Here is a 25,640-nt window from a genome sequence, read left to right as displayed (position 1 = left end):
CGCTCCAATAACGAATCACAACGGCCAGAAAACATTAACGCCCCTCCCCCCACACTGATTGTTAGATAAATTATTAAAATTAAATATCGGAATGTTAAAAAAAAAAAAGGTTTCAGCCGGGAAGACATTTTTTGGTCCCTTTTTCCGTAATTTCCAAATTTCGTAAGAATAATTATATTTTTGTGTGAAATTCCAATATTTGGGTTCAACATTTCTATTAATCCTTATTTCTTTAAAAAAAAAAATGTAAACCTGGGATTTAGATAATTGGGGGATTTGCATTTTTTTTTAGCATTCAGAAAAAAAATAATAACAAGATTTAAAAAAATTATACTGAATCAGTTGGCGCTATTTAAATAAAGATTAACTGATAATATATTTTCTAACCCAAAAGCGTCTGAAATCCTGCACAAATCTTAAACCCTAGTTTTTTTATTAGCCATATAGAATAATTCCACAATTTTTAAGATGCATTTAAAAAAAATAAAAAAAAAATACAGGACATGGTGAATTTTATTTTTATTTGCAATATTCAAAAGCTTAAAACAACATTATTATTACAACAGGATTTCTATAGTTTCCCTAAAATTACAAATTGAAAGATGCAAAATAACTTTTTTTTTAAAAAACGATTTTTCTATCCTTTTTTCCCCGAATAGGATCTGATCTATAACAATAATAATTAAAAATAATAATAAATAATAATGATTAATAATACATCATAATTAATAATACTGCGGAGCTCACTCGATTTCCTGATGAAATTGTACAGAAATTGGCCGTTTCCGGTATAAATATAAATAGAATTCTATCTGCAGGGGGTGCAGCCCGGATAGCCAATCGATGCGCAGCTTGTTACCCGCGGGGCAAGAAACGCGATTGTGACCCAAAATCACCCAAAACGTTTTTGTGACGAGGATTTTTCTGTGGCTGTAAATGTTTAAATGTCTGTATGTACTGTACAGAGGAAAGTAGATCGATGCAGTGTGAGTGCACACTCAGTACTCGGAGACAGGTGGTGCGCTCGGCGCTGATATGTGCAGACAGGTGATGATGTGTGAGGCTGGTATACTCTGTATTGTAATAACCTCTTTGTTTTTCCCCCTCCCCCGACGCCTTTCCTTTTCTCTTTTCCTCTGCTTCCTCTTCTTCCTCTATCTATTTTTACTTCTCTTTTCTCGTTTCTTTCTTCCGTTTTTTTTCACCCCATTAATATATTTTATCATTTTTATGCTAATACGGATTTCTGTGGCTCGTTTTCCCGTAATTGGTGTTCGTTCTCCTCTCTTGCTGTTTGTTCGTTTATTTGTTTCTTGTCTCCTTTCCTCCCCCAACGTGTTACTTTCTCCCACCGCGGTGTCATCTGCCTGCTGCCCCCAAACCTCTGACTCCTCTCCACTTTCAATCTGTTTCTACCCTCCCTTCTTGCCCCCGCGTTTTACTGCCCCTCTAACTCCAAATTCCCGATCTCTTGGTCTGTTCTCCTTTCTTCGCCCCCACTTCTGCCCCCAACTTTCCCCTCTGCCTCTAGCAGACTGACCCTTCTCTTCTCCCAATCTCTCCCTTCCCTTCTCGTTTCCACTTCTTCCCACCACTCGTCCCCTTTCCCCGCACCCCGTCCCTCGCAGACTTCTCAGGCGGTCTCTGCTGGTGGCGGCGGCTGGTGGGATGAGGCTGGAGGCCGTCATGGAGAACCTGCAGCGGCAGCAAGCGGCGCGTCTCGCCCTGGAGGAGAAGATGAGGCAGGAGAAGGACCGGGAGCTGCCTCTATGGTGGAGTCACGGATCCAGCAGCAGGCGCTCGCCATACGGCAGTACCAGGCCGCGTGTGAGGGCGGCGGCGGCCGCGGCGGCCACTTCTCCCTCAAGTTCAGCCACCGCTGGTACAACCATAACCGGCCCCGGAGTGACCCAGCTCCGGCCCCCTCTTATATTCCAACGGACGGCCCTTCAGAGATCGGAGGAGGACGAGACAAGAAACAGGAGCGAGGGGGACGAGGGGGACGATTACGACGATGAGAGATGGATGAGGAGGAAGGCGAGGAGGGACGATGGCGAGATGTCCTCAGGCTTACAGCAGCCCGGTTCTCCTCGAGACGGGCCGCCTAGGGTCGGTCCCCCCAAATCCCGATGAACTGCCCCAGGGCCAGTCACAAACTGTCTCGCCCAATGAGAACCCGGGGCATCACGAATGGACCTACGAGGAACAGTTTAAGCAGGTAGGCGGACCATCTTGATACATATTATTTGGCTGTGGTCGGGGTCTCTGCGTCTGCTGGTTTTGGGGTAAGTTCTATGTTTTTTCACTAAGTAGCCAGAATATTCCATCAGTAGCCCAGGAATCGTTTGTTTGAAAGCTATTATATATATTATATGTAAATCAGGGGGCCCCGGCAGCAGGGACGCTCGCGCGTCGCCGGCCACATTCTCACTCAATCGGTCCGTTTAGCGGAAACGAGAAATGATGACTCAGCAAACCTCTTCGGGGGCTTCGATCGCGTGAAGTGACTGCGGGGGGCCGGTATCAGAACGTATCAGAGGCTTCCGGCGGCCGCAGGCGGATGGGGAGCGTGTGCAGCCGCTCATTGCCGGTATTTGCCTCCATTCCGGAACGTGCCGGCAGCTTCTGCCCTCTGTGCCCCTCGCTTTATCGGTTATTACCCCGTCGGGGGTCGGCTTCTTAAGCCTCATTTAAAGATCTGCCCCGGGTGCAGAGAGAGGGGGCAACCGTGTCAGTAACCTCTCACCGTGACGCGGAGGGGGGTATAAAGGTGTCGCAGGCGTGAAAAATGGGGAGGAAGAAGTGGAAGCAGAACGTCAGAGACCGACGCAAATAGTAACCGCGAGGTCTGCTCTCCACGGGCCGGAGGGCCGAGTTGCTGCAGCTAGATGGCTCTGCTTGTTTGGCACCTGCGGGCCCCTAATCCCCCGAGTGTCTCGGGGGGCTGCAGCCGCGTTACGGAGCAATTAGAGGGGTTTAAAGGGATGTGGTTAAGGGCTTTCTGGTAAATCCCACACCCCGCAGAGACGGTATCTCTAACCCTCAACAAATGAGCTTTATAGGGGACCCAAATCGCACTGACATTCTTTTTACCCTTGTGGGTGCCTGAGGGTGGCATTACATGGCGGGGGTAACCATTTGTGGATCTTGTCCAGACCAGACCCCCCCCTCCTGTCTTTATTGCCCCAGAGAGAGATCATTAGATGGATGAGGGATGATGAGGATTTTAGTCTTGGAAATCTGTTTTATCCTAAAACACTAAAGGGCAAACAGCGCAGATTCGGAGGAGAAGGAGATGAATCCTTCAAAGCACAGAGACTGAGATGGAAGGAAGTTTTACTTTACTGAGAGGGTAGTGGATAAGTAGAACAGCCTCCCAGCAGAAGTGGTAGAGGTAATACAGTGAGGGTATTAAACATGCATGGGTAGACATACGGCTCCTGAATCTAAGACGAGATGATTACGGTTTGCAGCAGTCTCGGGTTTGGCTCTCCTTGTCTGTCTCGGCCGCGGGGGTCACTCTGTTGTGCAGCGCCACGGACTGTGTCAGAACTATACTATAAACTAACAATGATAAGAGTGATGCCGCGTGGGAAGCGTGTGCTGCCAGTGCATGGGTTGGCGGCGTGTGTCCCCCCCCGGTGCTGCTGTTGTTACAGGTGTCGGTGGTGGGCCGGGGTGGGCAGGGGCAGGATGGGGGGGTAATAGTTTTAAAATGAACTCTTATGATGGAAGAAAAGTAAACCTGCATTGTTAACTCTTCACTTGCTGAGGACATGGCGACAAAAATCTGCACCACGTGCCAAGCTTATATCAAGTATACGGAGCGCTCGGGGCAGTATACGGAGCGCTCGGGGCAGTATACGGAGCGCTCGGGGCAGTATACGGAGCGCTCGGGGCAGTATACGGAGCGCTCGGGGGCAGTATACGGACGCGCTCGGGGCAGTATACGGAGCGCTCGGGGCAGTATACGGAGCGCTCGGGGCAGTATACGGAGCTCTCGGGGCAGTATACGGAGCGCTCGGGGCAGTATACGGAGCTCTCGGGGCAGTATATGTACCGGATATAGTGTCTGTCTGTTTAAAGCTGTTAATAAGGTTGTAGTAACCTGAAAGGGTTAAGGCGTTGCCGTGGGTGGCTCTGTGGCCTGAAAGGTCACCAAAGGTCATTGTTTGGAGCAGGACCTGCATGTTTACTAAACCTGCTCACAAAGGGGAGGAAAAACAAAGAATTCAAAGTATGTTCCTGTGCAAGAGACAACAGAGAGGAGCGTTAGTAATGGTCAGACGGTATAGATAAATCAGTGACCGGCCCCCCTGTATAATGTATAGATAAATCAGTGACCGGCCCCCTGTATAATGTACAGATAAATCAGTGACCTGCCCCCTGTATAATGTATAGATAATCAGTGACCTGCCTCTGTATAATGTATAGATAAATCAGTGACCGGCCCCTGTATAATGTATAGATAATCAGTGACCGGCCCCTGTGTAATGTATAGATAAATCAGTGACCTGCCTCTGTATAATGTATAGATAAATCAGTGACCGGCCCCTGTATAATGTATAGATAAATCAGTGACCGGCCCCTGTATAATGTACAGATAAATCAGTGACCGGCCCCTGTATAATGTACAGATAAATCAGTGACCGGCCCCTGTATAATGTATAGATAAATCAGTGACCTGCCTCTGTATAATGTATAGATAAATCAGTGACCGGCCCCTGTATAATGTATAGATAAATCAGTGACCGGCCCCCTGTATAATGTATAGATAAATCAGTGTCCGGCCCCCTGTATAATGTATAGTTAAATCAGTGAGCCGGCCCCCCTGTATAATGTATAGATAAATCAGTGACCGGCCCCTGTATAATGTATAGATAAATCAGTGACCGGCCCCTGTATAATGTATAGATAAATCAGTGACCGGCCCCTGTATAATGTATAGATAAATCAGTGACCGGCCCCTGTATAATGTATAGATAAATCAGTGACCGGCCCCTGTATAATGTATAGATAAATCAGTGACCGGCCCCTGTGTAATGTATAGATAAATCAGTGACCGGCCCCCTGTGTAATGTATAGATAAATCAGTGACCGGCCCCTGTATAATGTATAGATAAATCAGTGACCGGCCCCTGTATAATGTACAGATAAATCAGTGACCGGCCCCTGTATAATGTATAGATAAATCAGTGACCGGCCCCCTGTATAATGTATAGATAAATCAGTGACCGGCCCCTGTGTAATGTATAGATAAATCAGTGACCGGCCCCCTGTGTAATGTATAGATAAATCAGTGACCGGCCCCTGTATAATGTATAGATAAATCAGTGACCGGCCCCTGTATAATGTATAGATAAATCAGTGACCGGCCCCTGTATAATGTATAGATAAATCAGTGACCGGCCCTGTATAATGTATAGATAAATCAGTGACCGGCCCCTGTATAATGTATAGATAAATCAGTGACCGGCCCCTGTATAATGTATAGATAAATCAGTGACCGGCCCCCTGTATAATGTATAGATAAATCAGTGACCGGCCCCTGTATAATGTACAGATAAATCAGTGACCGGCCCCTGTATAATGTACAGATAAATCAGTGACCGGCCCCTGTATAATGTATAGATAAATCAGTGACCGGCCCCTGTATAATGTATAGATAAATCAGTGACCGGCCCCTGTATAATGTATAGATAAATCAGTGACCGGCCCCCTGTATAATGTATAGATAAATCAGTGACCGGCCCCTGTATAATGTATAGATAAATCAGTGACCGGCCCCTGTATAATGTACAGATAAATCAGTGACCGGCCCCTGTATAATGTACAGATAAATCAGTGACCGGCCCCTGTATAATGTATAGATAAATCAGTGACCGGCCCCTGTATAATGTATAGATAAATCAGTGACCGGCCCCTGTATAATGTATAGATAAATCAGTGACCGGCCCCTGTATAATGTATAGATAAATCAGTGACCGGCCCCTGTATAATGTATAGATAAATCAGTGACCGGCCCCTGTATAATGTATAGATAAATCAGTGACCTGCCTCTGTATAATGTATAGATAAATGCGTATATCGTCGTTACAATGTGAAATCCCGTTGTACGGCGCCGCAGGATATGACGGCGATATACGGATGAATAAATAACGTTCTCGGCCGCGTTCAGCGGATTCCCCGGATGATCCGGGCTGCGTTCTGGGAGGAAGATTTATTTATGTAGCGCCTGCAGATTGCGTAGCGCTGTACACATTCCTGTATGTAACAGAGAGGAGGGATCAGCTCTGCCGGGGGGGGACACCGCGTGACTGATCTGGACATGTGTTCGGCCACCGCGGCCCCCTGCCCACACCTATCACCCTCAGCCCCCACCCGCGGCCCCCCGTCTCACGCCTATCACCTCCCCACCCGGGCCCCCCTGCCCACACCCATCACTCTAAGCCCCCACACCTATCACCCTCAGCCCCCAGTCTCGCGTATCACCCTCACGCCCCCCCATCTCACGCCTATCACCCTGACGACCCCCACCCGTGCCCTCCCAGCTCACGCCTATCACCCTGACGACCCCCACCCGTGGCCCCCGTCTCACGCCTTCGCTTTATTGGGAGCCGTAAACGTGGATTATTCGCTTCCTCTGCCGTTAGCCGAGGTGCAGAAAGGAAATGTCTCTAGGAAGAGGCCGAATGAACCTGATAAAAGCCTTTAATGTGACAGCAAATGAGTGCCCCCCCCCCCCCCCCCCCCCCGAGACCACAGAGACCTCCGAGACCTCCCCGTATTAAACATGCATGGGATAGACATCCGGCTCCTGAATCTAAGACGAGACCAACGACTGATTAAGGTTTGAGTCTTTACAGCAGGAGAAACGGGCGACTAGACGGGGGCCGGATGGGGCCGATCTGCCGCCCGGGTTCTGGGTTATAATTTAAAGAGGACAGCTGTCTGATTGCCCCCTTGAGGAGTTATCTGAGATACCAGCGAGACGCCCCGGCCCCGCCTCCCAGTAGAAGAGGTCAGTTGAGCAGGATCTGGGATATGATGTATCAAAACACATCCACCATACAGGAAGTGACATCAGAAATCAGCGCGGATCTCGGATATGATGTATCGAAACACATCCACAATACAGGAAGTGACATCAGATATCAGCATGGATCTCGGCTATGATGTATAGAAATCATCCACGATACAGGAAGTGACATCAGATAGCACAGTTCTCCGAGATGATGCATCGAAACGCAGACATGATACAGGAAGTGACATCAGAAGTCAGCGCGGTTCTCCAATGTACGAAAAAGCAAAAAATGAAAGCTTTTGAAATTTCCCTTTATTTATATAATGAACAAAATTGGGAAGAAAATGTGAATTTTTGGAGGATAATTTATTCTTTTTTTTTTTTAAATGTAATTATTATTTAGAATAATCTGCAGATTAACCCTTAAAATACCAGAAATTCTAAACTTTCTTTTGCTTGTTTTATATAGAATTCTGGGGATTTCACTTAAAACGGCTCAGTTCCTAAATTTTATAATTATTTGACAAAATTGACTTTTTTTTTTTAAAACCCAAAAACCCCTAATTGGCAAGTAAACGCTTTGCTGTCTATACCGTGCCATAGGGGCTCCGGGGCCCCGACCTGCATTTACCCCACCTGGGCTATCTGCTGCCCTTCCCCCCACCGGCCCTCCTGCTGTGGGCAATGTGAAGAATTTAACTGGTAGCTGACAAGTATCAGCTAAACCATAAATAATTCCCTCAGCATATGAGCCGCATTCCCCACCCCCCCTGCACGCATTCTCTATTAAATCCCATGATGTCACGCCACCCCCTCCCCACCGACATTCCTGTTTAACCCCTTCAGTCCGGACACGCCTTGGCTCTGGCACAGAACGGGTTAACTAGAATAAAGCCCACTTCGGGGGGGGGGGGGTGTCTCCCCAAAGGACCCGGAAAGTCAGACATGGCATGGATCATTTGAACCTGAAGAGCTGACACTCTACACCTAGCATGTGTCTTACACAGATTACGTGCCAACCTCCCCGTTTTTTGGGTACTTTGTATTTCCTCTCGGATGCGGGTGATGGGAACGTATCCGTCGTGATAATAATAATAATATATAATATAATAAAAATAATATATAATAATAATATATAATAATATAATAATAATAATATATACGGTAATAATAAGATAATAATATAATAAAAATAATATGTAATAATTTAATAATAATATATAATAATATATACGGTAATAATAATATAATAAAAATAATAACGACAGAAATGATGAAATATACTGAAAGTCGTAAAAATGTTGGCTGTCCAGCTGGTTTATTTTGCTTTTAGTTGTGTTGAGCCAGACCACAAGATCCCATCAGATTCACTCATTATAACTGACTCCTGGAATAATAACTCGTTTAAACCCCCCTCACTGTATTACCTCTACCCCCTCTGCTGGGAGACTGTTCCACTAGTCCACCACCCTCTCAGTAAAGTAATTTCCTCCCGTTCCGTCTCTGACGCTCTCGTGTTAGATTCCGGTCTCTTTTTTTCCTGTGAAATAAGGGGAAGCGTGTTTGATCTGTTTGTGAATACACGCTTTGCACACGTGAGCTTGCACTCTAGCCTTATGGCACTTTTATACAAAGTTCCTGCCCTGCACACGTGAGCTTACACTCTACGAGACGCTGCGATCTCGTGGTCTGTGGAGCCGCGCTGTGACTCGGCGGCTCCTGCTCTCCATGTGTTTTTCTGGCCCCCGTCCAGCACAGAGGAAGCGTGCGAGGATTTCCTCCCCGACGCACGCAGCGCGACACCTGCCCACGGCCCCCCGCCGATAACCCCGGGGGGCATTCCCCGCGCGCCTCCTCAATCTGCCCCAGGGGGGTTACCACAATTAACCTGTTCATCACCAGAACACCCCAAATATCAAGATTTGGTCATCTGACGTCAAGTGTGCCACGGATGGGGGGTATTAAATTCCCTGCCCCCACCGACAGGGTATAATTACCCCTCCATACCACCCCATATTACCCTTTAACCCCAGAATGGCCAGAATTCATGTCCAGAGTGAATGCATTAACCCATTGCTGCTGGTTGTGAGTCGCGCAGGCGCCACAGGGGTCCCTCTCCGGACTGTCACACGCGAGAGCGCAGCAGCCGGACTGTCACACGCGAGAGCGCAGCCGCCGGACTGTCACACACGAGAGCGCAGCAGCCGGACTGTCACACGCGAGAGCGCAGCAGCCGGACTGTCACACGCGAGAGCGCAGCCGCCGGACTGTCACACGCGAGGAGCGCAGCCGCCGGACTGTCACACGCGAGAGCGCAGCCGCCGGACTGTCACACACGAGAGCGCAGCAGCAGTGACTGTCACACGCGAGAGCGCAGCCGCCGGACTGTCACACGCGAGAGCGCAGCCGCCGGACTGTCACACGCGAGAGCGCAGCCGCCGGACTGTCACACGCGAGAGCACTGCGGCTGGACTATCAACGTCTTGTTCTCAGCATTATGCTGGATTATTCCTCCCCATTAATCCCCCCCTGCTGTTGTTAAATTACTGGTTGTTACTGGAAGCTCTTTTTGCCCCCGGGGCATTTTCTACCTGAGGAAGAGTCAGGCGGAGGTTAAAGGTTGAGGCAGGGTGAGCGAGTTTAGTAAATAAGGCCCTGGAGTCTGGGAAGTGACTCTTTGTTTGGGGTCATCTCTTTGTGTCACTTTTGGGGGGTCGGGGGTAACTCGGGGGGGGGGTCCTGAATCCCCTTCTCTCTGTTTATCCGGGGGGGCTGCGTCTTCCAGCAAATGTCTCCCCGGAGCCCAAAGTGAAACAAAATCCCCCAAAACCGCATCAGTTCCTTTAAACGCAGCCGCGCGTGCACACTAATGCAGGCAGTGGGTGCGTGGAGCGGCCCTCCGGCAGGGGTGGAATCTTTCTCATCTGACGGGGGCCTGTGCAGGGCGAGCAGGTCCTCACTTTACTTCTGATCACATGAGACGCGCCACGCATGCATCCGCCGCACAGCTGCCACGAAAACAGCTGCCACGTGTCCGCAACACGCGTGACGTTACTCATGTGCGTGTCACCCGTCAGCTTAATGGGCACAATGTATGGGCAGCTGCTCTGGTGCCCGTCTGCCCGCCCTTCCCTTAGTTGCCATGGAGACAAGACCACTTTTAGACCCTTTTTATATAGGGGGGTGCGGGGGGGGCACCGGGGGTAACGGCCGGTGCGAGTCACTGGGGCAGTTACACAGAGCCGGTATATGCCGGTGCGAGGCGCTGGGGCAGTTACACAGAGCCGGTATATGCCGGTGCGAGGCGCTGGGGCAGTTACACAGAGCCGGTATATGCCGGTGCGAGGCGCTGGGGCAGTTACACAGAGCCGGTATATGCCGGTGCGAGGCGCTGGGGCAGTTACACAGAGCCGGTATATGCCGGTGCTATCGGCACTTCCCCCGGAATAATAAAGTCTTCCGTTAAAACCTTTACTTTGACAGAGGTGTAAAGTTACGCAACCCTCGGAGACCTCAGAAGTCTCTTGTTGGGATGGAATGAGTATGGGGGGATCCTCGGAGCGGCCCGGTTGCCGGGGGTTACCGCCGCGTTGCCGTCTCTGGCAGCCGCCGAGGGATTTCCTAGAAAGTCAAAGCTTTTGGTGTTTTGCCAGAACTGCGTGGAAAGCGGCCAACGCTGGAGAGCGGCCGACAGTAACCCAGCGCTGCCGGAGACGGATCGCGCGCATGCGCAGCCCCTGCAGCACCGCTACCAGTCCGATAACAGAAGCCGCCCCGATCACCCCCCGGGGGCCCCGACACCCCCCCTCCCGACACCCCCGGCCACTCTGGCCCCAAAACCCATAGATTCCCCATTAATTTTCCTCACGGCTCAGTGTGTTGATTTGTATATCGCCAGCATACGCCGTCACTTCAGGAGGGATGCCCCTAAGCGAGCACTGACGGCGCATGGACACGGAAAGGCCATATCTGAGCTCTCCAGCCAATGGCCCCCGGGGGCCACCAAAAGTTGCTTGAGCACAAAAAAGTGGTTTGGTGCAGGTTTATGCTGTCACCATCATGGTTCGGTTGGTTTGCTATGGTGATAGGACTGATTTTGCCCCAAATCCTCTTTTTTTGGCCCCTGTTGTTAGTCCTGAAGCAGCGTCTCTAGGATTTCTGTTACGCGTTCAAAAGCCACACGTAGTAACCTTTACTTTACTGAGAGGGTGGTAGATAAGTGGAGCAGCCTCCCAGCAGAAGTTCAACGACTGATTAAGGTTTGAGTCTTTACAGCAGGAGAAACGGGCGACTAGACGGGGGCCGGATTGGGCCGATCTGCTGGTGGGTTCTGGGTCTCTGTACTGTCTGCCCTGCCAATGTGAGGATCAAATCGCAGACTGTACCCCCAGCAGTAAGTAACAGAACGCCCCCAGTTGCCCCGCTGCCCCCCCAGTTGCCCCGCTGCCCCCGGGCTGTGGGTTTAATGATCTGCAGGGATGGAGAGATCAGCGTTTATTAATGAGGGGTCTATAAATGATGTTAAATATTAAGCGCTGCAGTGGGGGGGGGGTATTTAATCAGGGTGGGGGGGTGAGCTCCGGGGCAGATGATGTATCAGGTGATCCCAGGAAGTGCAGAAAAGCCAGAATATGGGCAGCGTACCTATGAACTGCAGCTGCCCTGGCTGCCTGGGGATTGTGGGAGTTGGGGGTTTCAGCCTCTCGTACGTTTGGTTGGTACGTGGAATTTGTTACCCCCCCTCATCTTTCCTTGCTTGTTGACCACCTCTTCTGGTAAGTCAGTCCATGCGTCTTACACTCATTTGTGCCAAAAGAGCTGGTCTTTTAGGGGAGCGGCCCGTACAGCCACGGAACCGAGGAGCTCCCTCCCCCGATATCTCTGATACGTCAGTAGGAGACAGTCAGTGGGCGGAAGAGCTTGCAATCAGTGTTAGGTGTGTTGTTCAGGCCCAGTCAGCAGCCTGTGCCCTTCTCTCTCTGTTCTCCTCTCTGTCTTCTCCCGGCTCTCCGCCGGTGTAACGAGGGGTTAATAGCAGCGGATAAAGTAAACATTAACTTTATTAACGTGGAATTTCGTTAAATTGGAATTCTGACACTTACAGCTTTACAAGGTCAGAAAATCCCCCCCCCCCCGGGCAGGAGTCAGGGCAGGAAGGGGTTAAACCTCCCGGTCAAATATATAAAATAAAATCCCGTAAAATCTGTAAAAATGCCCAGTTAACCGTTTCTGCCGAGCAGACGGGGCACCGGCGGAGAAGTTACCGGAAACTACGGAATCTTCCGAGGAGACAATCCGGACGCCGAGTTTCCATGGTTACTGACGGATTCGAGAGTTTCTTAGGGTGTTGGCGAAAAGTCAATGTTTCAAAACAAGGGGTAGAGCAGAGTTACTGAGCGGGTGGCAGATTCTCTCTCCTCTCTCCCCGTCTCTCCTCTCTCCCCTTTCTCTCACCCATCCCCTCTCTTTTCTCCCCATCTCTACCTCATCCCCTCTCTCCTCTTTCTCCCACCCCCTCTCCTCTCTCCCATCCCCGTCTCTCTCTCTCATCCCTTCTTTTCTCTCTCCATCATCTCTCTCTTCTCTCCCAGTCTCTCTCCATCATCTCTCTCTTCTCTCCCCCCTCTCTCTTCTCTCCCAGTCTCTCTCCATCCTCTCTCTCTTTACTCCCCCCTCTCTCTCCTCTCCCCCTCTCTTTGTGTTGAGCCCCGTAGAATGTTGGTGTGAATGCAGACATTCTATAAGGAATGTGCCGATGATGTGCTTGGTGCTGAGTGTAGCTGGAAGGGTTAAACCCGAGCGGATCTATGGACGCTATTTGTGATCCGGCTGATTAGGGAGCGGATTGCGGCGGCGGCGGGTAGACTTTGCCCCGCTCTGTACACAATGTACTCTATAAAAGCTGGATTTACTAATTGGGGCAGATAGGGGCAATAAAAGCTCGATGACTTTGCCCTTGGGATCCTCCGTCTCTGGGGACGGGTTTGATATCAAGCAGCATGGCCAGGAGAGGGTTAATCCCGTGTTTATAAGGTTAGGATATGGAGCGCGGCCCGGGGGGCTACACCAGATACCCCGCCACAGCACCAGATACCCTGGGGGGCTACACCAGATACCCCGCCACAGCACCAGATACCCCGCCACAGCACCAGATACCCTGGGGGGCTACACCAGATACCCCGCCACAGCACCAGATACCCCGCCACAGCACCAGATACCCCGGGGGGCTACACCAGATACCCCCGCCACAGCACCAGATACCCCGCCACAGCACCAGATACCCCGGGGGGCTACACCAGATACCCCGCCACAGCACCAGATACCCCGCCACAGCGCCAGATACCCCGCCACAGCACCAGATACCCCAGGGGGGCTACACCAGATACCCCGCCACAGCACCAGATACCCCGGGGGGCTACACCAGATACCCCGCCACAGCACCAGATACCCCGGGGGGCTACACCAGATACCCCGCCACAGCACCAGATACCCCGGGGGGCTACACCAGATACCCCGCCACAGCACCAGATACCCCGCCACAGCACCCGATACCCCGGGGGGCTACACCAGCTACCCCGCCGCAGCACCACGTACCCCGCTGCATCGCCCGCCGTGGGGCTGTTACGTTGGGACCTGTTTACATATGAAGATAAGCAAACGGCGCGGGAGCAGCAGTCAGATTAACTTCCTGTTCTCAGGATCGGCGTGATTATTCCTCCCCATTGCTGTTGGGGCTGATTTGCTCCGGGGAGTTTAGGGCAGGGGCAGTTATTCTTTCCGCGGGTTTTGCATCTGCCCCAGACCACAGCCCTGCAGGGGTAAAATAGGCCATCAATTTAAGAGGAGATTTCACCAAAAACAAAACTTCACATAAGGTATAAATGTGACTTTGCTGAGTGGGTGGTAGATGAGTGGAGCAGCCTCCCAGCAGAAGTGGTAGAAGCTAATACAGTGAGATTACGGGGCCCAGAGCTGACAGAGCAGGTTAGGGGCCGCCATGGAGGTTGCGCAGGCTCAGCACAGACTGCATTGGAAGGCGCTGCGTGATGATGTCATATCCTGTCACTCCATGGGCGGCGCGGAGGGTAAATATGTCGCTGGCTGCAGTGTGATGCCCCTCTTGCCCCTCCCCCTCGGGGTAATTAAAGAGAATGTCCGGGTTTTGAATTTAAATAACAGGCCTCATCAGGCCACCACTTGAAAGACGACCTCTGACCCCTCCCTGCACTGTCAGGGGACCTTGTTATTTTAGGTCAGGGGTAATAGATGAGGGGCTCACACCTGTTCATGGCCGCTTTAACCCTCAGTGGCCGGGAACGAGTCGCTCCTCCTGTTCTCTGTGTTTATGGGAAGTTGTTGCCTCGGGGCAGACGGGGGGGGGGGGGGGTAAAAGAATGTAAGAAACAGATGGTAATAAAGACCCCCCCCCCCCCCCGGGGTCTCTGATGGCCGCCTGCGCTGTATGCATGCATTAAGGGGCAGAGCGCACGTCTGAGGCCTCCATATGATAGATTGTAAGCTCATGGGCCCAACCCTCTGTTACTGTATGTTTGGCACTCAGAGTTTACACTCTAACCGGACGTTATTCCCGGCCGCGTTCAGTCCCAGATCTGACAAGGTGGTGAGGTGACGGGGAGGTGACAGGGAGGTGACGGGGTAACAGTGAAGTGACGGGGTAACGGGGAGGGTGACAGGGAGATGACGGGGTAACAGTGAAGTGACGGGGTAACGGGGAGGGTGACAGGGAGATGACGGGGTAACAGTGAAGTGACGGGGTAACGGGGAGGGTGACAGGGAGGTGACGGGGTAACAGTGAAGTGACTGGGTAACGGGGAGGGTGACAGGGTAACAGTGAAGTGACGGGGTAACGGGGAGGGTGACAGGGAGATGACGGGGTAACAGTGAAGTGACGGGGTAACGGGGAGGGTGACAGGGAGATGACGGGGTAACAGTGAAGTGACGGGGTAACGGGGAGGGTGACAGGGAGATGACGGGGTAACAGTGAAGTGACGGGGTAACGGGGAGGGTGACAGGGAGGTAACGGGGAGGGTGACAGGGAGGTGACGGGGTAACAGTGAAGTGACGGGGTAACGGGGAGGGTGACAGGGAGATGACGGGGTAACAGTGAAGTGACGGGGTAACGGGGAGGGTGACAGGGAGGTGACGGGGTAACAGTGAAGTGACTGGGTAACGGGGAGGGTGACAGGGAGGTGACAGGGTAACAGTGAAGTGACGGGGTAACGGGGAGGGTGACAGGGAGATGACGGGGTAACAGTGAAGTGACGGGGGTAACGGGGAGGGTGACAGGGAGGTAACGGGGGTAACAGTGAAGTGACGGGGTAACGGGGAGGGTGACAGGGAGATGACGGGGTAACAGTGAAGTGACGGGGTAACGGGGAGGGTGACAGGGAGGTAACGGGGAGGGTGACAGGGAAGTGACGGGGTAACAGTGAAGTGACGGGGTAACGGGGAGGGTGACAGGGAGATGACGGGGTAACAGTGAAGTGACGGGGTAACGGGGAGGGTGACAGGGAGATGATGGGGTAACAGTGAAGTGACGGGGTAACGGGGAGGGTGACAGGGAGGTAACGGGGAGGGTGACAGGGAGGTGACGGGGGTAACAGTGAAGTGACGGGGTAACGGGGAGGGTGACAGGGAGATGACGGGGGTAACAGTGAAGTGACGGGGTAACGGGGAGGGTGACAGGGAGGTGACGGGGTAACAGTGAAGTGACTGGGTAACGGGGAGGGTGACAGGGAGGTGACAGGGTAACAGTGAAGTGACGGGGTAACGGGGAGGGTGACAGGGAGATGACGGGGTAACAGTGAAGTAACGGGGAGGGTGACAGGGAGATGACGGGGTAACAGTGAAGTGACGGGGTAACGGGGAGGGTGACAGGGAGATGACGGGGTAACAGTGAAGTGACGGGGTAACGGGGAGGGTGACAGGGAGGTAACGGGGAGGGTGACAGGGAGGTGACGGGGTAACAGTGAAGTGACGGGGTAACGGGGAGGGTGACAGGGAGATGACGGGGTAACAGTGAAGTGACGGGGTAACGGGGAGGGTGACAGGGAGGTGACGGGGTAACAGTGAAGTGACTGGGTAACGGGGAGGGTGACAGGGTAACAGTGAAGTGACGGGGTAACGGGGAGGGTGACAGGGAGATGACGGGGTAACAGTGAAGTGACGGGGTAACGGGGAGGGTGACAGGGAGGTAACGGGGGTAACAGTGAAGTGACGGGGTAACGGGGAGGGTGACAGGGAGATGACGGGGTAACAGTGAAGTGACGGGGTAACGGGGAGGGTGACAGGGAGGTAACGGGGAGGGTGACAGGGAGATGACGGGGTAACAGTGAAGTGACTGGGTAACGGGGAGGGTGACAGGGAGGTGACGGGGTAACAGTGAAGTGACGGGGTAACGGGGAGGGTGACAGGGAGATGACGGGGTAACAGTGAAGTGACGGGGTAACGGGGAGGGTGACAGGGAGGTGACGGGGTAACAGTGAAGTGACGGGGGTAACGGGGAGGGTGACAGGGAGATGACGGGGTAACAGTGAAGTGACGGGGTAACGGGGAGGGTGACAGGGAGGTAACGGGGAGGGTGACAGGGAGGTGACGGGGTAACAGTGAAGTGACGGGGTAACGGGGAGGGTGACAGGGAGATGACGGGGTAACAGTGAAGTGACGGGGTAACGGGGAGGGTGACAGGGAGGTGACGGGGTAACAGTGAAGTGACTGGGTAACGGGGAGGGTGACAGGGAGGTGACAGGGTAACAGTGAAGTGACGGGGTAACGGGGAGGGTGACAGGGAGATGACGGGGTAACAGTGAAGTGACGGGGTAACGGGGAGGGTGACAGGGAGGTAACGGGGTAACAGTGAAGTGACGGGGTAACGGGGAGGGTGACAGGGAGATGACGGGGTAACAGTGAAGTGACGGGGTAACGGGGAGGGTGACAGGGAGGTAACGGGGAGGGTGACAGGGAGGTGACGGGGTAACAGTGAAGTGACTGGGTAACGGGGAGGGTGACAGGGAGGTGACGGGGTAACAGTGAAGTGACGGGGTAACGGGGAGGGTGACAGGGAGATGACGGGGTAACAGTGAAGTGACGGGGTAACGGGGAGGGTGACAGGGAGGTGACGGGGTAACAGTGAAGTGACTGGGTAACGGGGAGGGTGACAGGGAGGTGACGGGGTAACAGTGAAGTGACAGGGTAACGGGGAGGGTGACAGGGAGATGATGGGGTAACAGTGAAGTGACGGGGTAACGGGGAGGGTGACAGGGAGGTAACGGGGAGGGTGACAGGGAGGTGACGGGGTAACAGTGAAGTGACGGGGTAACGGGGAGGGTGACAGGGAGATGACCCCGAGGGGAAACGTTCAAAGACCCTTTTGGTAAGCGTGTGGCCCCGGGGCTCTTACCTAAAGGGCCTTTCACCCGTTCGGCCCCCGTAACGCAGCGTACCCCGGATCCATCGAACACTCAGACGCATGAAGCGGATGATTCCCTTTTTCCGAATTCCTGGGCGCTCCACTCGGGGGGGGGGGTTGTGATGGGGGGTCTCTTGTTGTTTCTTGCTCAGGACACTGGGGAGGACTAATTGATCCTTCCAGGAATGTCTGACCGATAAACATCTCCCATAAACTTTATAATTCTCTGCATTTCTTGTTGCTTCATGTACTTTAAATGTGGGGGGGGCATCAATTAACCCGTTCATTTCCAGCAGGAGATACAAAATATCTGATACTCCGAAGGGTAATCCTGACATTTAAATACCTGGAATAATAATTGGAGGACTGGAGGCTGAGATGGGATGGAAGGAAATTGTACTTTACTGAGAGGGTGGTAGATAAGTGGAACAGCCTCCCAGCAGAGGTGGTAGAGGGAAATACAGCGAGGGTATTAAACATGCATGGGATAGACATACGGCTCCTGAATCTAAGACGAGACCAACGACTGATTAAGGTTTGAGTCGTTACAGCAGGAGAAACGGGGAGGAATTATTATTTATTGGTGGATGTATCGCTATCATATTCTGCAGCGCAGTACAATGAGCCCCCCCCCCCATGATGCCCCTGTGAGGTGACTTGTAGCGAAGTGACCCGGTGGGCTCAGTAGCTGCCTCCCCAAGGGGTTTCTTTTGATGAGTCCTGCACACACAGGGTGGCTCTTTTGCCCTGGGGGGGGTCTGTTGTGCTTAACAAAGGGTAGAATGTGACGGGACGGTAATTGCACCTGCGCCGCCCGGTCTTGCCCCTGTAAATGTTTGCAGGTGATATCAGGGGGGTAATAAGAGGAAGCGCGGCGGGGAGAGCAGATGGTGCTGCCGTGACTCAGCCGGTGTCGCCCCGATGCCCCCGGGGGGCTCTCACATACATCACAGGGAAGGGCTTCCCGGAAGCCGCGCTCTCTGCCCCTGGGGGCTAAAGGGGCAATTGCAAGACTCCCTCCAAATCAAACACCCGTTCTCTCTCATTTCTCTCGGCGGGGGGGGGGGGGGGGTTGGGATCTTTGTTGCTTAAATTCCATTTCCGGGGAGGTTTAGTGAATAATCTCTGCACTCGCCCTCCCGCATTTATTGCCCCTTTTAAATGTGTGTGTTAACCCTTTAAATGCTGGATGGGGGCCGCCCCAAAAGTTTTCTTTTGTAAAGAAGTTTTTCGATGTCTGTAATAATATCCGACCAATCGCTGTGATTTATGCGTGAATCGCCGACGCGTTTCTTGGAGGAGAAAACGGGGAGAGCGGAGGAGCGCGGGATTAAACGGGGAGAGCGGAGGAGCGCGGGATTAAACGGGGAGAGCGGAGGAGCGCGGAATTAAACGGGGAGAGCGGAGGAGCGCGGGATTAAACGGGGAGAGCGGAGGAGTGCGGAATTAAACGGGGAGAGTGGCGGAGTGCGGTATTAAACGGGGAGAGAGGAGGAGCACGGCATTAAACGGGGAGAGCGGAGGAGCGCGGCATTAAACAGGGGAGAGCGGAGGAGCGCAGCATTAAACGGGGGAGAGCGGAGGAGCGCGGCATTAAATGGGGAGAGCGGTGGAACGCGGCAATAAATGGAAGGAGAGCGGAGGAGCGCGGCATTAAATGGGGGAGAACAGAGGAGCGCGGCATTAAACAGGGGGCGGAGGAGCTTCTGAGTTCAGTGTAAGCCCCTCCGATCGTTTGCCCCGAAGTTATTGCCCCTTGCGGTGTACGGGCTCCTGCCGAATGTCGCGCGCTCGCCGGCTCCCTGCCCCGGAAACCCCGCAGACAGCAACGGCTCTGCAGACTCCGCACGCTTCAGATCCTCTGTCAAAACATTCTGCCTCGTCATCCCTCTCCGGGGCAGCAGGGAGAAATATCCGCAGACGGGGGGGGGCAGAATATCCGCAGACAGGGGGGGGCAGAATATCCGCAGACGGGGGGGGCAGAATATCTGCAGACGGGGGGGGGCAGAATATCCGCAGACGGGGGGGGCAGAATATCCGCAGACGGGGGGGGGCAGAATATCCGCAGACAGGGGGGGGCAGAATATCCGCAGACAGGGGGGGGCAGAATATCTGCAGACGGGGGGGCAGCCGGCCGGCAGCTTGCAGCGTGATAGTCCCGGGATATCGCGTGTAAACGTTTCCGCAGCGCTTGGCCAAAAAGTGCAAGTTTGTTTAGTGATTTATTTCAGATTTCACAGCTGGTGAGGTCACCGCAGACAGTTCTGCCGACAGCTCCGTGTTCTGGGAACCTGGTGTGTGTTACATGCATGCGCGGGAATTATGCAGTGAGTTAGTGATGAGTGTGCGCGGGAATTATGCAGTGAGTTAGCGATGAGTGTGCGCTGGAATTATGCAGTGAGTTAGCGATGAGTGTGCGCTGGAATTATGCAGTGAGTTAGCGATGAGTGTGCGCGGGAATTATGCAGTGAGTTAGCGATGAGTGTGCGCGGGAATTATGCAGTGAGTTAGTGATGAGCGTGCGCCGGGAATTATGCAGTGAGTTAGTGATGAGTGTGCGCAGGAATTATGCAGTGAGTTAGCGATGAGTGTGCGCTGGAATTATGCAGTGAGTTAGCGATGAGTGTGCGCTGGAATTATGCAGTGAGTTAGCGATGAGTGTGCGCGGGAATTATGCAGTGAGTTAGCGATGAGTGTGCGCGGGAATTATGCAGTGAGTTAGTGATGAGTGTGCGCGGGAATTATGCAGTGAGTTAGCGATGAGTGTGCGCTGGAATTATGCAGTGAGTCAGCGATGAGTGTGCGCTGGAATTATGCAGTGAGTTAGTGATGAGTGTGCGCGGGAATTATGCAGTGAGTTAGCGATGAGTGTGCGCGGGAATTATGCAGTGAGTTAGCGATGAGTGTGCGCTGGAATTATGCAGTGAGTTAGTGATGAGTGTGCGCGGGAATTATGCAGTGAGTTAGCGATGAGTGTGCGCTGGAATTATGCAGTGAGTTAGCGATGAGTGTGCGCTGGAATTATGCAGTGAGTTAGTGATGAGTGTGCGCGGGAATTATGCAGTGAGTTAGCGATGAGTGTGCGCGGGAATTATGCAGTGAGTTAGCGATGAGTGTGCGCTGGAATTATGCAGTGAGTTAGTGATGAGTGTGCGCGGGAATTATGCAGTGAGTTAGCGATGAGTGTGCGCTGGAATTATGCAGTGAGTTAGCGATGAGTGTGCGCTGGAATTATGCAGTGAGTTAGATATGAGTGTGCGCGGGAATTATGCAGTGAGTTAGCGATGAGTGTGCGCGGGAATTATGCAGTGAGTTAGTGATGAGCGTGCGCTGGAATTATGCAGTGAGTTAGATATGAGTGTGCGCGGGAATTATGCAGTGAGTTAGTGATGAGTGTGCGCGGGAATTATGCAGTGAGTTAGCGATGAGTGTGCGCGGGAATTATGCAGTGAGTTAGCGATGAGTGTGCGCTGGAATTATGCAGTGAGTTAGTGATGAGTGTGCGCGGGAATTATGCAGTGAGTTAGCGATGAGTGTGCGCTGGAATTATGCAGTGAGTTAGCGATGAGTGTGCGCTGGAATTATGCAGTGAGTTAGTGATGAGCGTGCGCGGGAATTATGCAGTGAGTTAGCGATGAGTGTGCGCTGGAATTATGCAGTGAGTTAGCGATGAGTGTGCGCTGGAATTATGCAGTGAGTTAGCGATGAGTGTGCGCGGGAATTATGCAGTGAGTTAGTGATGAGCGTGCGCTGGAATTATGCAGTGAGTTAGATATGAGTGTGCGCGGGAATTATGCAGTGAGTTAGCGATGAGTGTGCGCTGGAATAATGCAGTGAGTTAGCGATGAGTGTGCGCTGGAATTATGCAGTGAGTTAGCGATGAGTGTGCGCTGGAATTATGCAGTGAGTTAGATATGAGTGTGCGCGGGAATTATGCAGTGAGTTAGCGATGAGTGTGCGCGGGAATTATGCAGTGAGTTAGTGATGAGCGTGCGCGGGAATTATGCAGTGAGTTAGCGATGAGTGTGCGCTGGAATTATGCAGTGAGTTAGTGATGAGTGTGCGCGGGAATTATGCAGTGAGTTAGCGATGAGTGTGCGCTGGAATTATGCAGTGAGTTAGTGATGAGTGTGCGCGGGAATTATGCAGTGAGTTAGCGATGAGTGTGCGCTGGAATTATGCAGTGAGTTAGCGATGAGTGTGCGCTGGAATTATGCAGTGAGTTAGATATGAGTGTGCGCGGGAATTATGCAGTGAGTTAGCGATGAGTGTGCGCGGGAATTATGCAGTGAGTTAGTGATGAGCGTGCGCGGGAATTATGCAGTGAGTTAGCGATGAGTGTGCGCTGGAATTATGCAGTGAGTTAGCGATGAGTGTGCGCTGGAATTATGCAGTGAGTTAGCGATGAGTGTGCGCGGGAATTATGCAGTGAGTTAGTGATGAGCGTGCGCTGGAATTATGCAGTGAGTTAGATATGAGTGTGCGCGGGAATTATGCAGTGAGTTAGCGATGAGTGTGCGCTGGAATAATGCAGTGAGTTAGCGATGAGTGTGCGCTGGAATTATGCAGTGAGTTAGCGATGAGTGTGCGCTGGAATTATGCAGTGAGTTAGATATGAGTGTGCGCGGGAATTATGCAGTGAGTTAGCGATGAGTGTGCGCGGGAATTATGCAGTGAGTTAGTGATGAGCGTGCGCGGGAATTATGCAGTGAGTTAGCGATGAGTGTGCGCTGGAATTATGCAGTGAGTTAGCGATGAGTGTGCGCTGGAATTATGCAGTGAGTTAGATATGAGTGTGCGCGGGAATTATGCAGTGAGTTAGCGATGAGTGTGCGCGGGAATTATGCAGTGAGTTAGTGATGAGCGTGCGCTGGAATTATGCAGTGAGTTAGATATGAGTGTGCGCGGGAATTATGCAGTGAGTTAGCGATGAGTGTGCGCTGGAATAATGCAGTGAGTTAGCGATGAGTGTGCGCTGGAATTATGCAGTGAGTTAGCGATGAGTGTGCGCTGGAATTATGCAGTGAGTTAGATATGAGTGTGCGCGGGAATTATGCAGTGAGTTAGCGATGAGTGTGCGCTGGAATTATGCAGTGAGTTAGCGATGAGTGTGCGCTGGAATTATGCAGTGAGTTAGATATGAGTGTGCGCGGGAATTATGCAGTGAGTTAGCGATGAGTGTGCGCGGGAATTATGCAGTGAGTTAGTGATGAGCGTGCGCGGGAATTATGCAGTGAGTTAGCGATGAGTGTGCGCTGGAATTATGCAGTGAGTTAGCGATGAGTGTGCGCTGGAATTATGCAGTGAGTTAGTGATGAGCGTGCGCGGGAATTATGCAGTGAGTTAGTGATGAGCGTGCGCTGGAATTATGCAGTGAGTTAGATATGAGTGTGCGCGGGAATTATGCAGTGAGTTAGATATGAGTGTGCGCGGGAATTATGCAGTGAGTTAGCGATGAGTGTGCGCTGGAATTATGCAGTGAGTTAGTGATGAGTGTGCGCGGGAATTATGCAGTGAGTTAGCGATGAGTGTGCGCGGGAATTATGCAGTGAGTTAGCGATGAGTGTGCGCTGGAATTATGCAGTGAGTTAGTGATGAGTGTGCGCGGGAATTATGCAGTGAGTTAGCGATGAGTGTGCGCTGGAATTATGCAGTGAGTTAGCGATGAGTGTGCGCTGGAATTATGCAGTGAGTTAGATATGAGTGTGCGCGGGAATTATGCAGTGAGTTAGCGATGAGTGTGCGCGGGAATTATGCAGTGAGTTAGTGATGAGCGTGCGCGGGAATTATGCAGTGAGTTAGCGATGAGTGTGCGCTGGAATTATGCAGTGAGTTAGCGATGAGTGTGCGCTGGAATTATGCAGTGAGTTAGCGATGAGTGTGCGCGGGAATTATGCAGTGAGTTAGTGATGAGCGTGCGCTGGAATTATGCAGTGAGTTAGATATGAGTGTGCGCGGGAATTATGCAGTGAGTTAGCGATGAGTGTGCGCTGGAATAATGCAGTGAGTTAGCGATGAGTGTGCGCTGGAATTATGCAGTGAGTTAGCGATGAGTGTGCGCTGGAATTATGCAGTGAGTTAGATATGAGTGTGCGCGGGAATTATGCAGTGAGTTAGCGATGAGTGTGCGCGGGAATTATGCAGTGAGTTAGTGATGAGCGTGCGCGGGAATTATGCAGTGAGTTAGCGATGAGTGTGCGCTGGAATTATGCAGTGAGTTAGCGATGAGTGTGCGCTGGAATTATGCAGTGAGTTAGATATGAGTGTGCGCGGGAATTATGCAGTGAGTTAGCGATGAGTGTGCGCGGGAATTATGCAGTGAGTTAGTGATGAGCGTGCGCTGGAATTATGCAGTGAGTTAGATATGAGTGTGCGCGGGAATTATGCAGTGAGTTAGCGATGAGTGTGCGCTGGAATAATGCAGTGAGTTAGCGATGAGTGTGCGCTGGAATTATGCAGTGAGTTAGCGATGAGTGTGCGCTGGAATTATGCAGTGAGTTAGATATGAGTGTGCGCGGGAATTATGCAGTGAGTTAGCGATGAGTGTGCGCGGGAATTATGCAGTGAGTTAGTGATGAGTGTGCGCGGGAATTATGCAGTGAGTTAGCGATGAGTGTGCGCTGGAATTATGCAGTGAGTTAGCGATGAGTGTGCGCTGGAATTATGCAGTGAGTTAGTGATGAGTGTGCGCGGGAATTATGCAGTGAGTTAGCGATGAGTGTGCGCGGGAATTATGCAGTGAGTTAGCGATGAGTGTGCGCTGGAATTATGCAGTGAGTTAGTGATGAGTGTGCGCGGGAATTATGCAGTGAGTTAGCGATGAGTGTGCGCTGGAATTATGCAGTGAGTTAGCGATGAGTGTGCGCTGGAATTATGCAGTGAGTTAGTGATGAGTGTGCGCGGGAATTATGCAGTGAGTTAGCGATGAGTGTGCGCGGGAATTATGCAGTGAGTTAGCGATGAGTGTGCGCTGGAATTATGCAGTGAGTTAGTGATGAGTGTGCGCGGGAATTATGCAGTGAGTTAGCGATGAGTGTGCGCTGGAATTATGCAGTGAGTTAGCGATGAGTGTGCGCTGGAATTATGCAGTGAGTTAGATATGAGTGTGCGCGGGAATTATGCAGTGAGTTAGCGATGAGTGTGCGCGGGAATTATGCAGTGAGTTAGTGATGAGCGTGCGCTGGAATTATGCAGTGAGTTAGATATGAGTGTGCGCGGGAATTATGCAGTGAGTTAGTGATGAGTGTGCGCGGGAATTATGCAGTGAGTTAGCGATGAGTGTGCGCGGGAATTATGCAGTGAGTTAGCGATGAGTGTGCGCTGGAATTATGCAGTGAGTTAGTGATGAGTGTGCGCGGGAATTATGCAGTGAGTTAGCGATGAGTGTGCGCTGGAATTATGCAGTGAGTTAGCGATGAGTGTGCGCTGGAATTATGCAGTGAGTTAGATATGAGTGTGCGCGGGAATTATGCAGTGAGTTAGCGATGAGTGTGCGCGGGAATTATGCAGTGAGTTAGTGATGAGCGTGCGCGGGAATTATGCAGTGAGTTAGCGATGAGTGTGCGCTGGAATTATGCAGTGAGTTAGCGATGAGTGTGCGCTGGAATTATGCAGTGAGTTAGCGATGAGTGTGCGCGGGAATTATGCAGTGAGTTAGTGATGAGCGTGCGCTGGAATTATGCAGTGAGTTAGATATGAGTGTGCGCGGGAATTATGCAGTGAGTTAGCGATGAGTGTGCGCTGGAATAATGCAGTGAGTTAGCGATGAGTGTGCGCTGGAATTATGCAGTGAGTTAGCGATGAGTGTGCGCTGGAATTATGCAGTGAGTTAGATATGAGTGTGCGCGGGAATTATGCAGTGAGTTAGCGATGAGTGTGCGCGGGAATTATGCAGTGAGTTAGTGATGAGCGTGCGCGGGAATTATGCAGTGAGTTAGCGATGAGTGTGCGCTGGAATTATGCAGTGAGTTAGTGATGAGTGTGCGCGGGAATTATGCAGTGAGTTAGCGATGAGTGTGCGCTGGAATTATGCAGTGAGTTAGTGATGAGTGTGCGCGGGAATTATGCAGTGAGTTAGCGATGAGTGTGCGCTGGAATTATGCAGTGAGTTAGCGATGAGTGTGCGCTGGAATTATGCAGTGAGTTAGATATGAGTGTGCGCGGGAATTATGCAGTGAGTTAGCGATG

At 51.9% G+C, this 25,640-nt stretch overlaps 1 protein-coding gene across 1 annotated transcript in view; it reads left to right on the top strand.

Moving 5' to 3' along the window:
* Positions 1-1,686: 1,686 nt before the first annotated feature.
* LOC149274945 (AT-rich interactive domain-containing protein 3A-like) overlaps positions 1,687-25,640 on the top strand; it is a 51,981-nt gene continuing 28,027 nt past the window's right edge. The window contains exons 1-2 of the mRNA XM_089505073.1: positions 1,687-2,037; positions 2,144-2,218. Of these exons, the coding sequence (XP_089361199.1) occupies positions 1,687-2,037; positions 2,144-2,218 (426 nt within the window). The remainder of the gene's footprint in view (positions 2,038-2,143; positions 2,219-25,640) is intronic.

This window comes from Sceloporus occidentalis, unplaced genomic scaffold, assembly GCF_023333645.1.
Source record: "Sceloporus occidentalis isolate IW3139 unplaced genomic scaffold, rSceOcc1.0.p SCAF_308, whole genome shotgun sequence".
NCBI lineage: Eukaryota > Metazoa > Chordata > Lepidosauria > Squamata > Phrynosomatidae > Sceloporus > Sceloporus occidentalis.
Note: the sequence above shows the minus strand (reverse complement) of the source record. Positions and strands in the feature narration are given on the sequence as shown.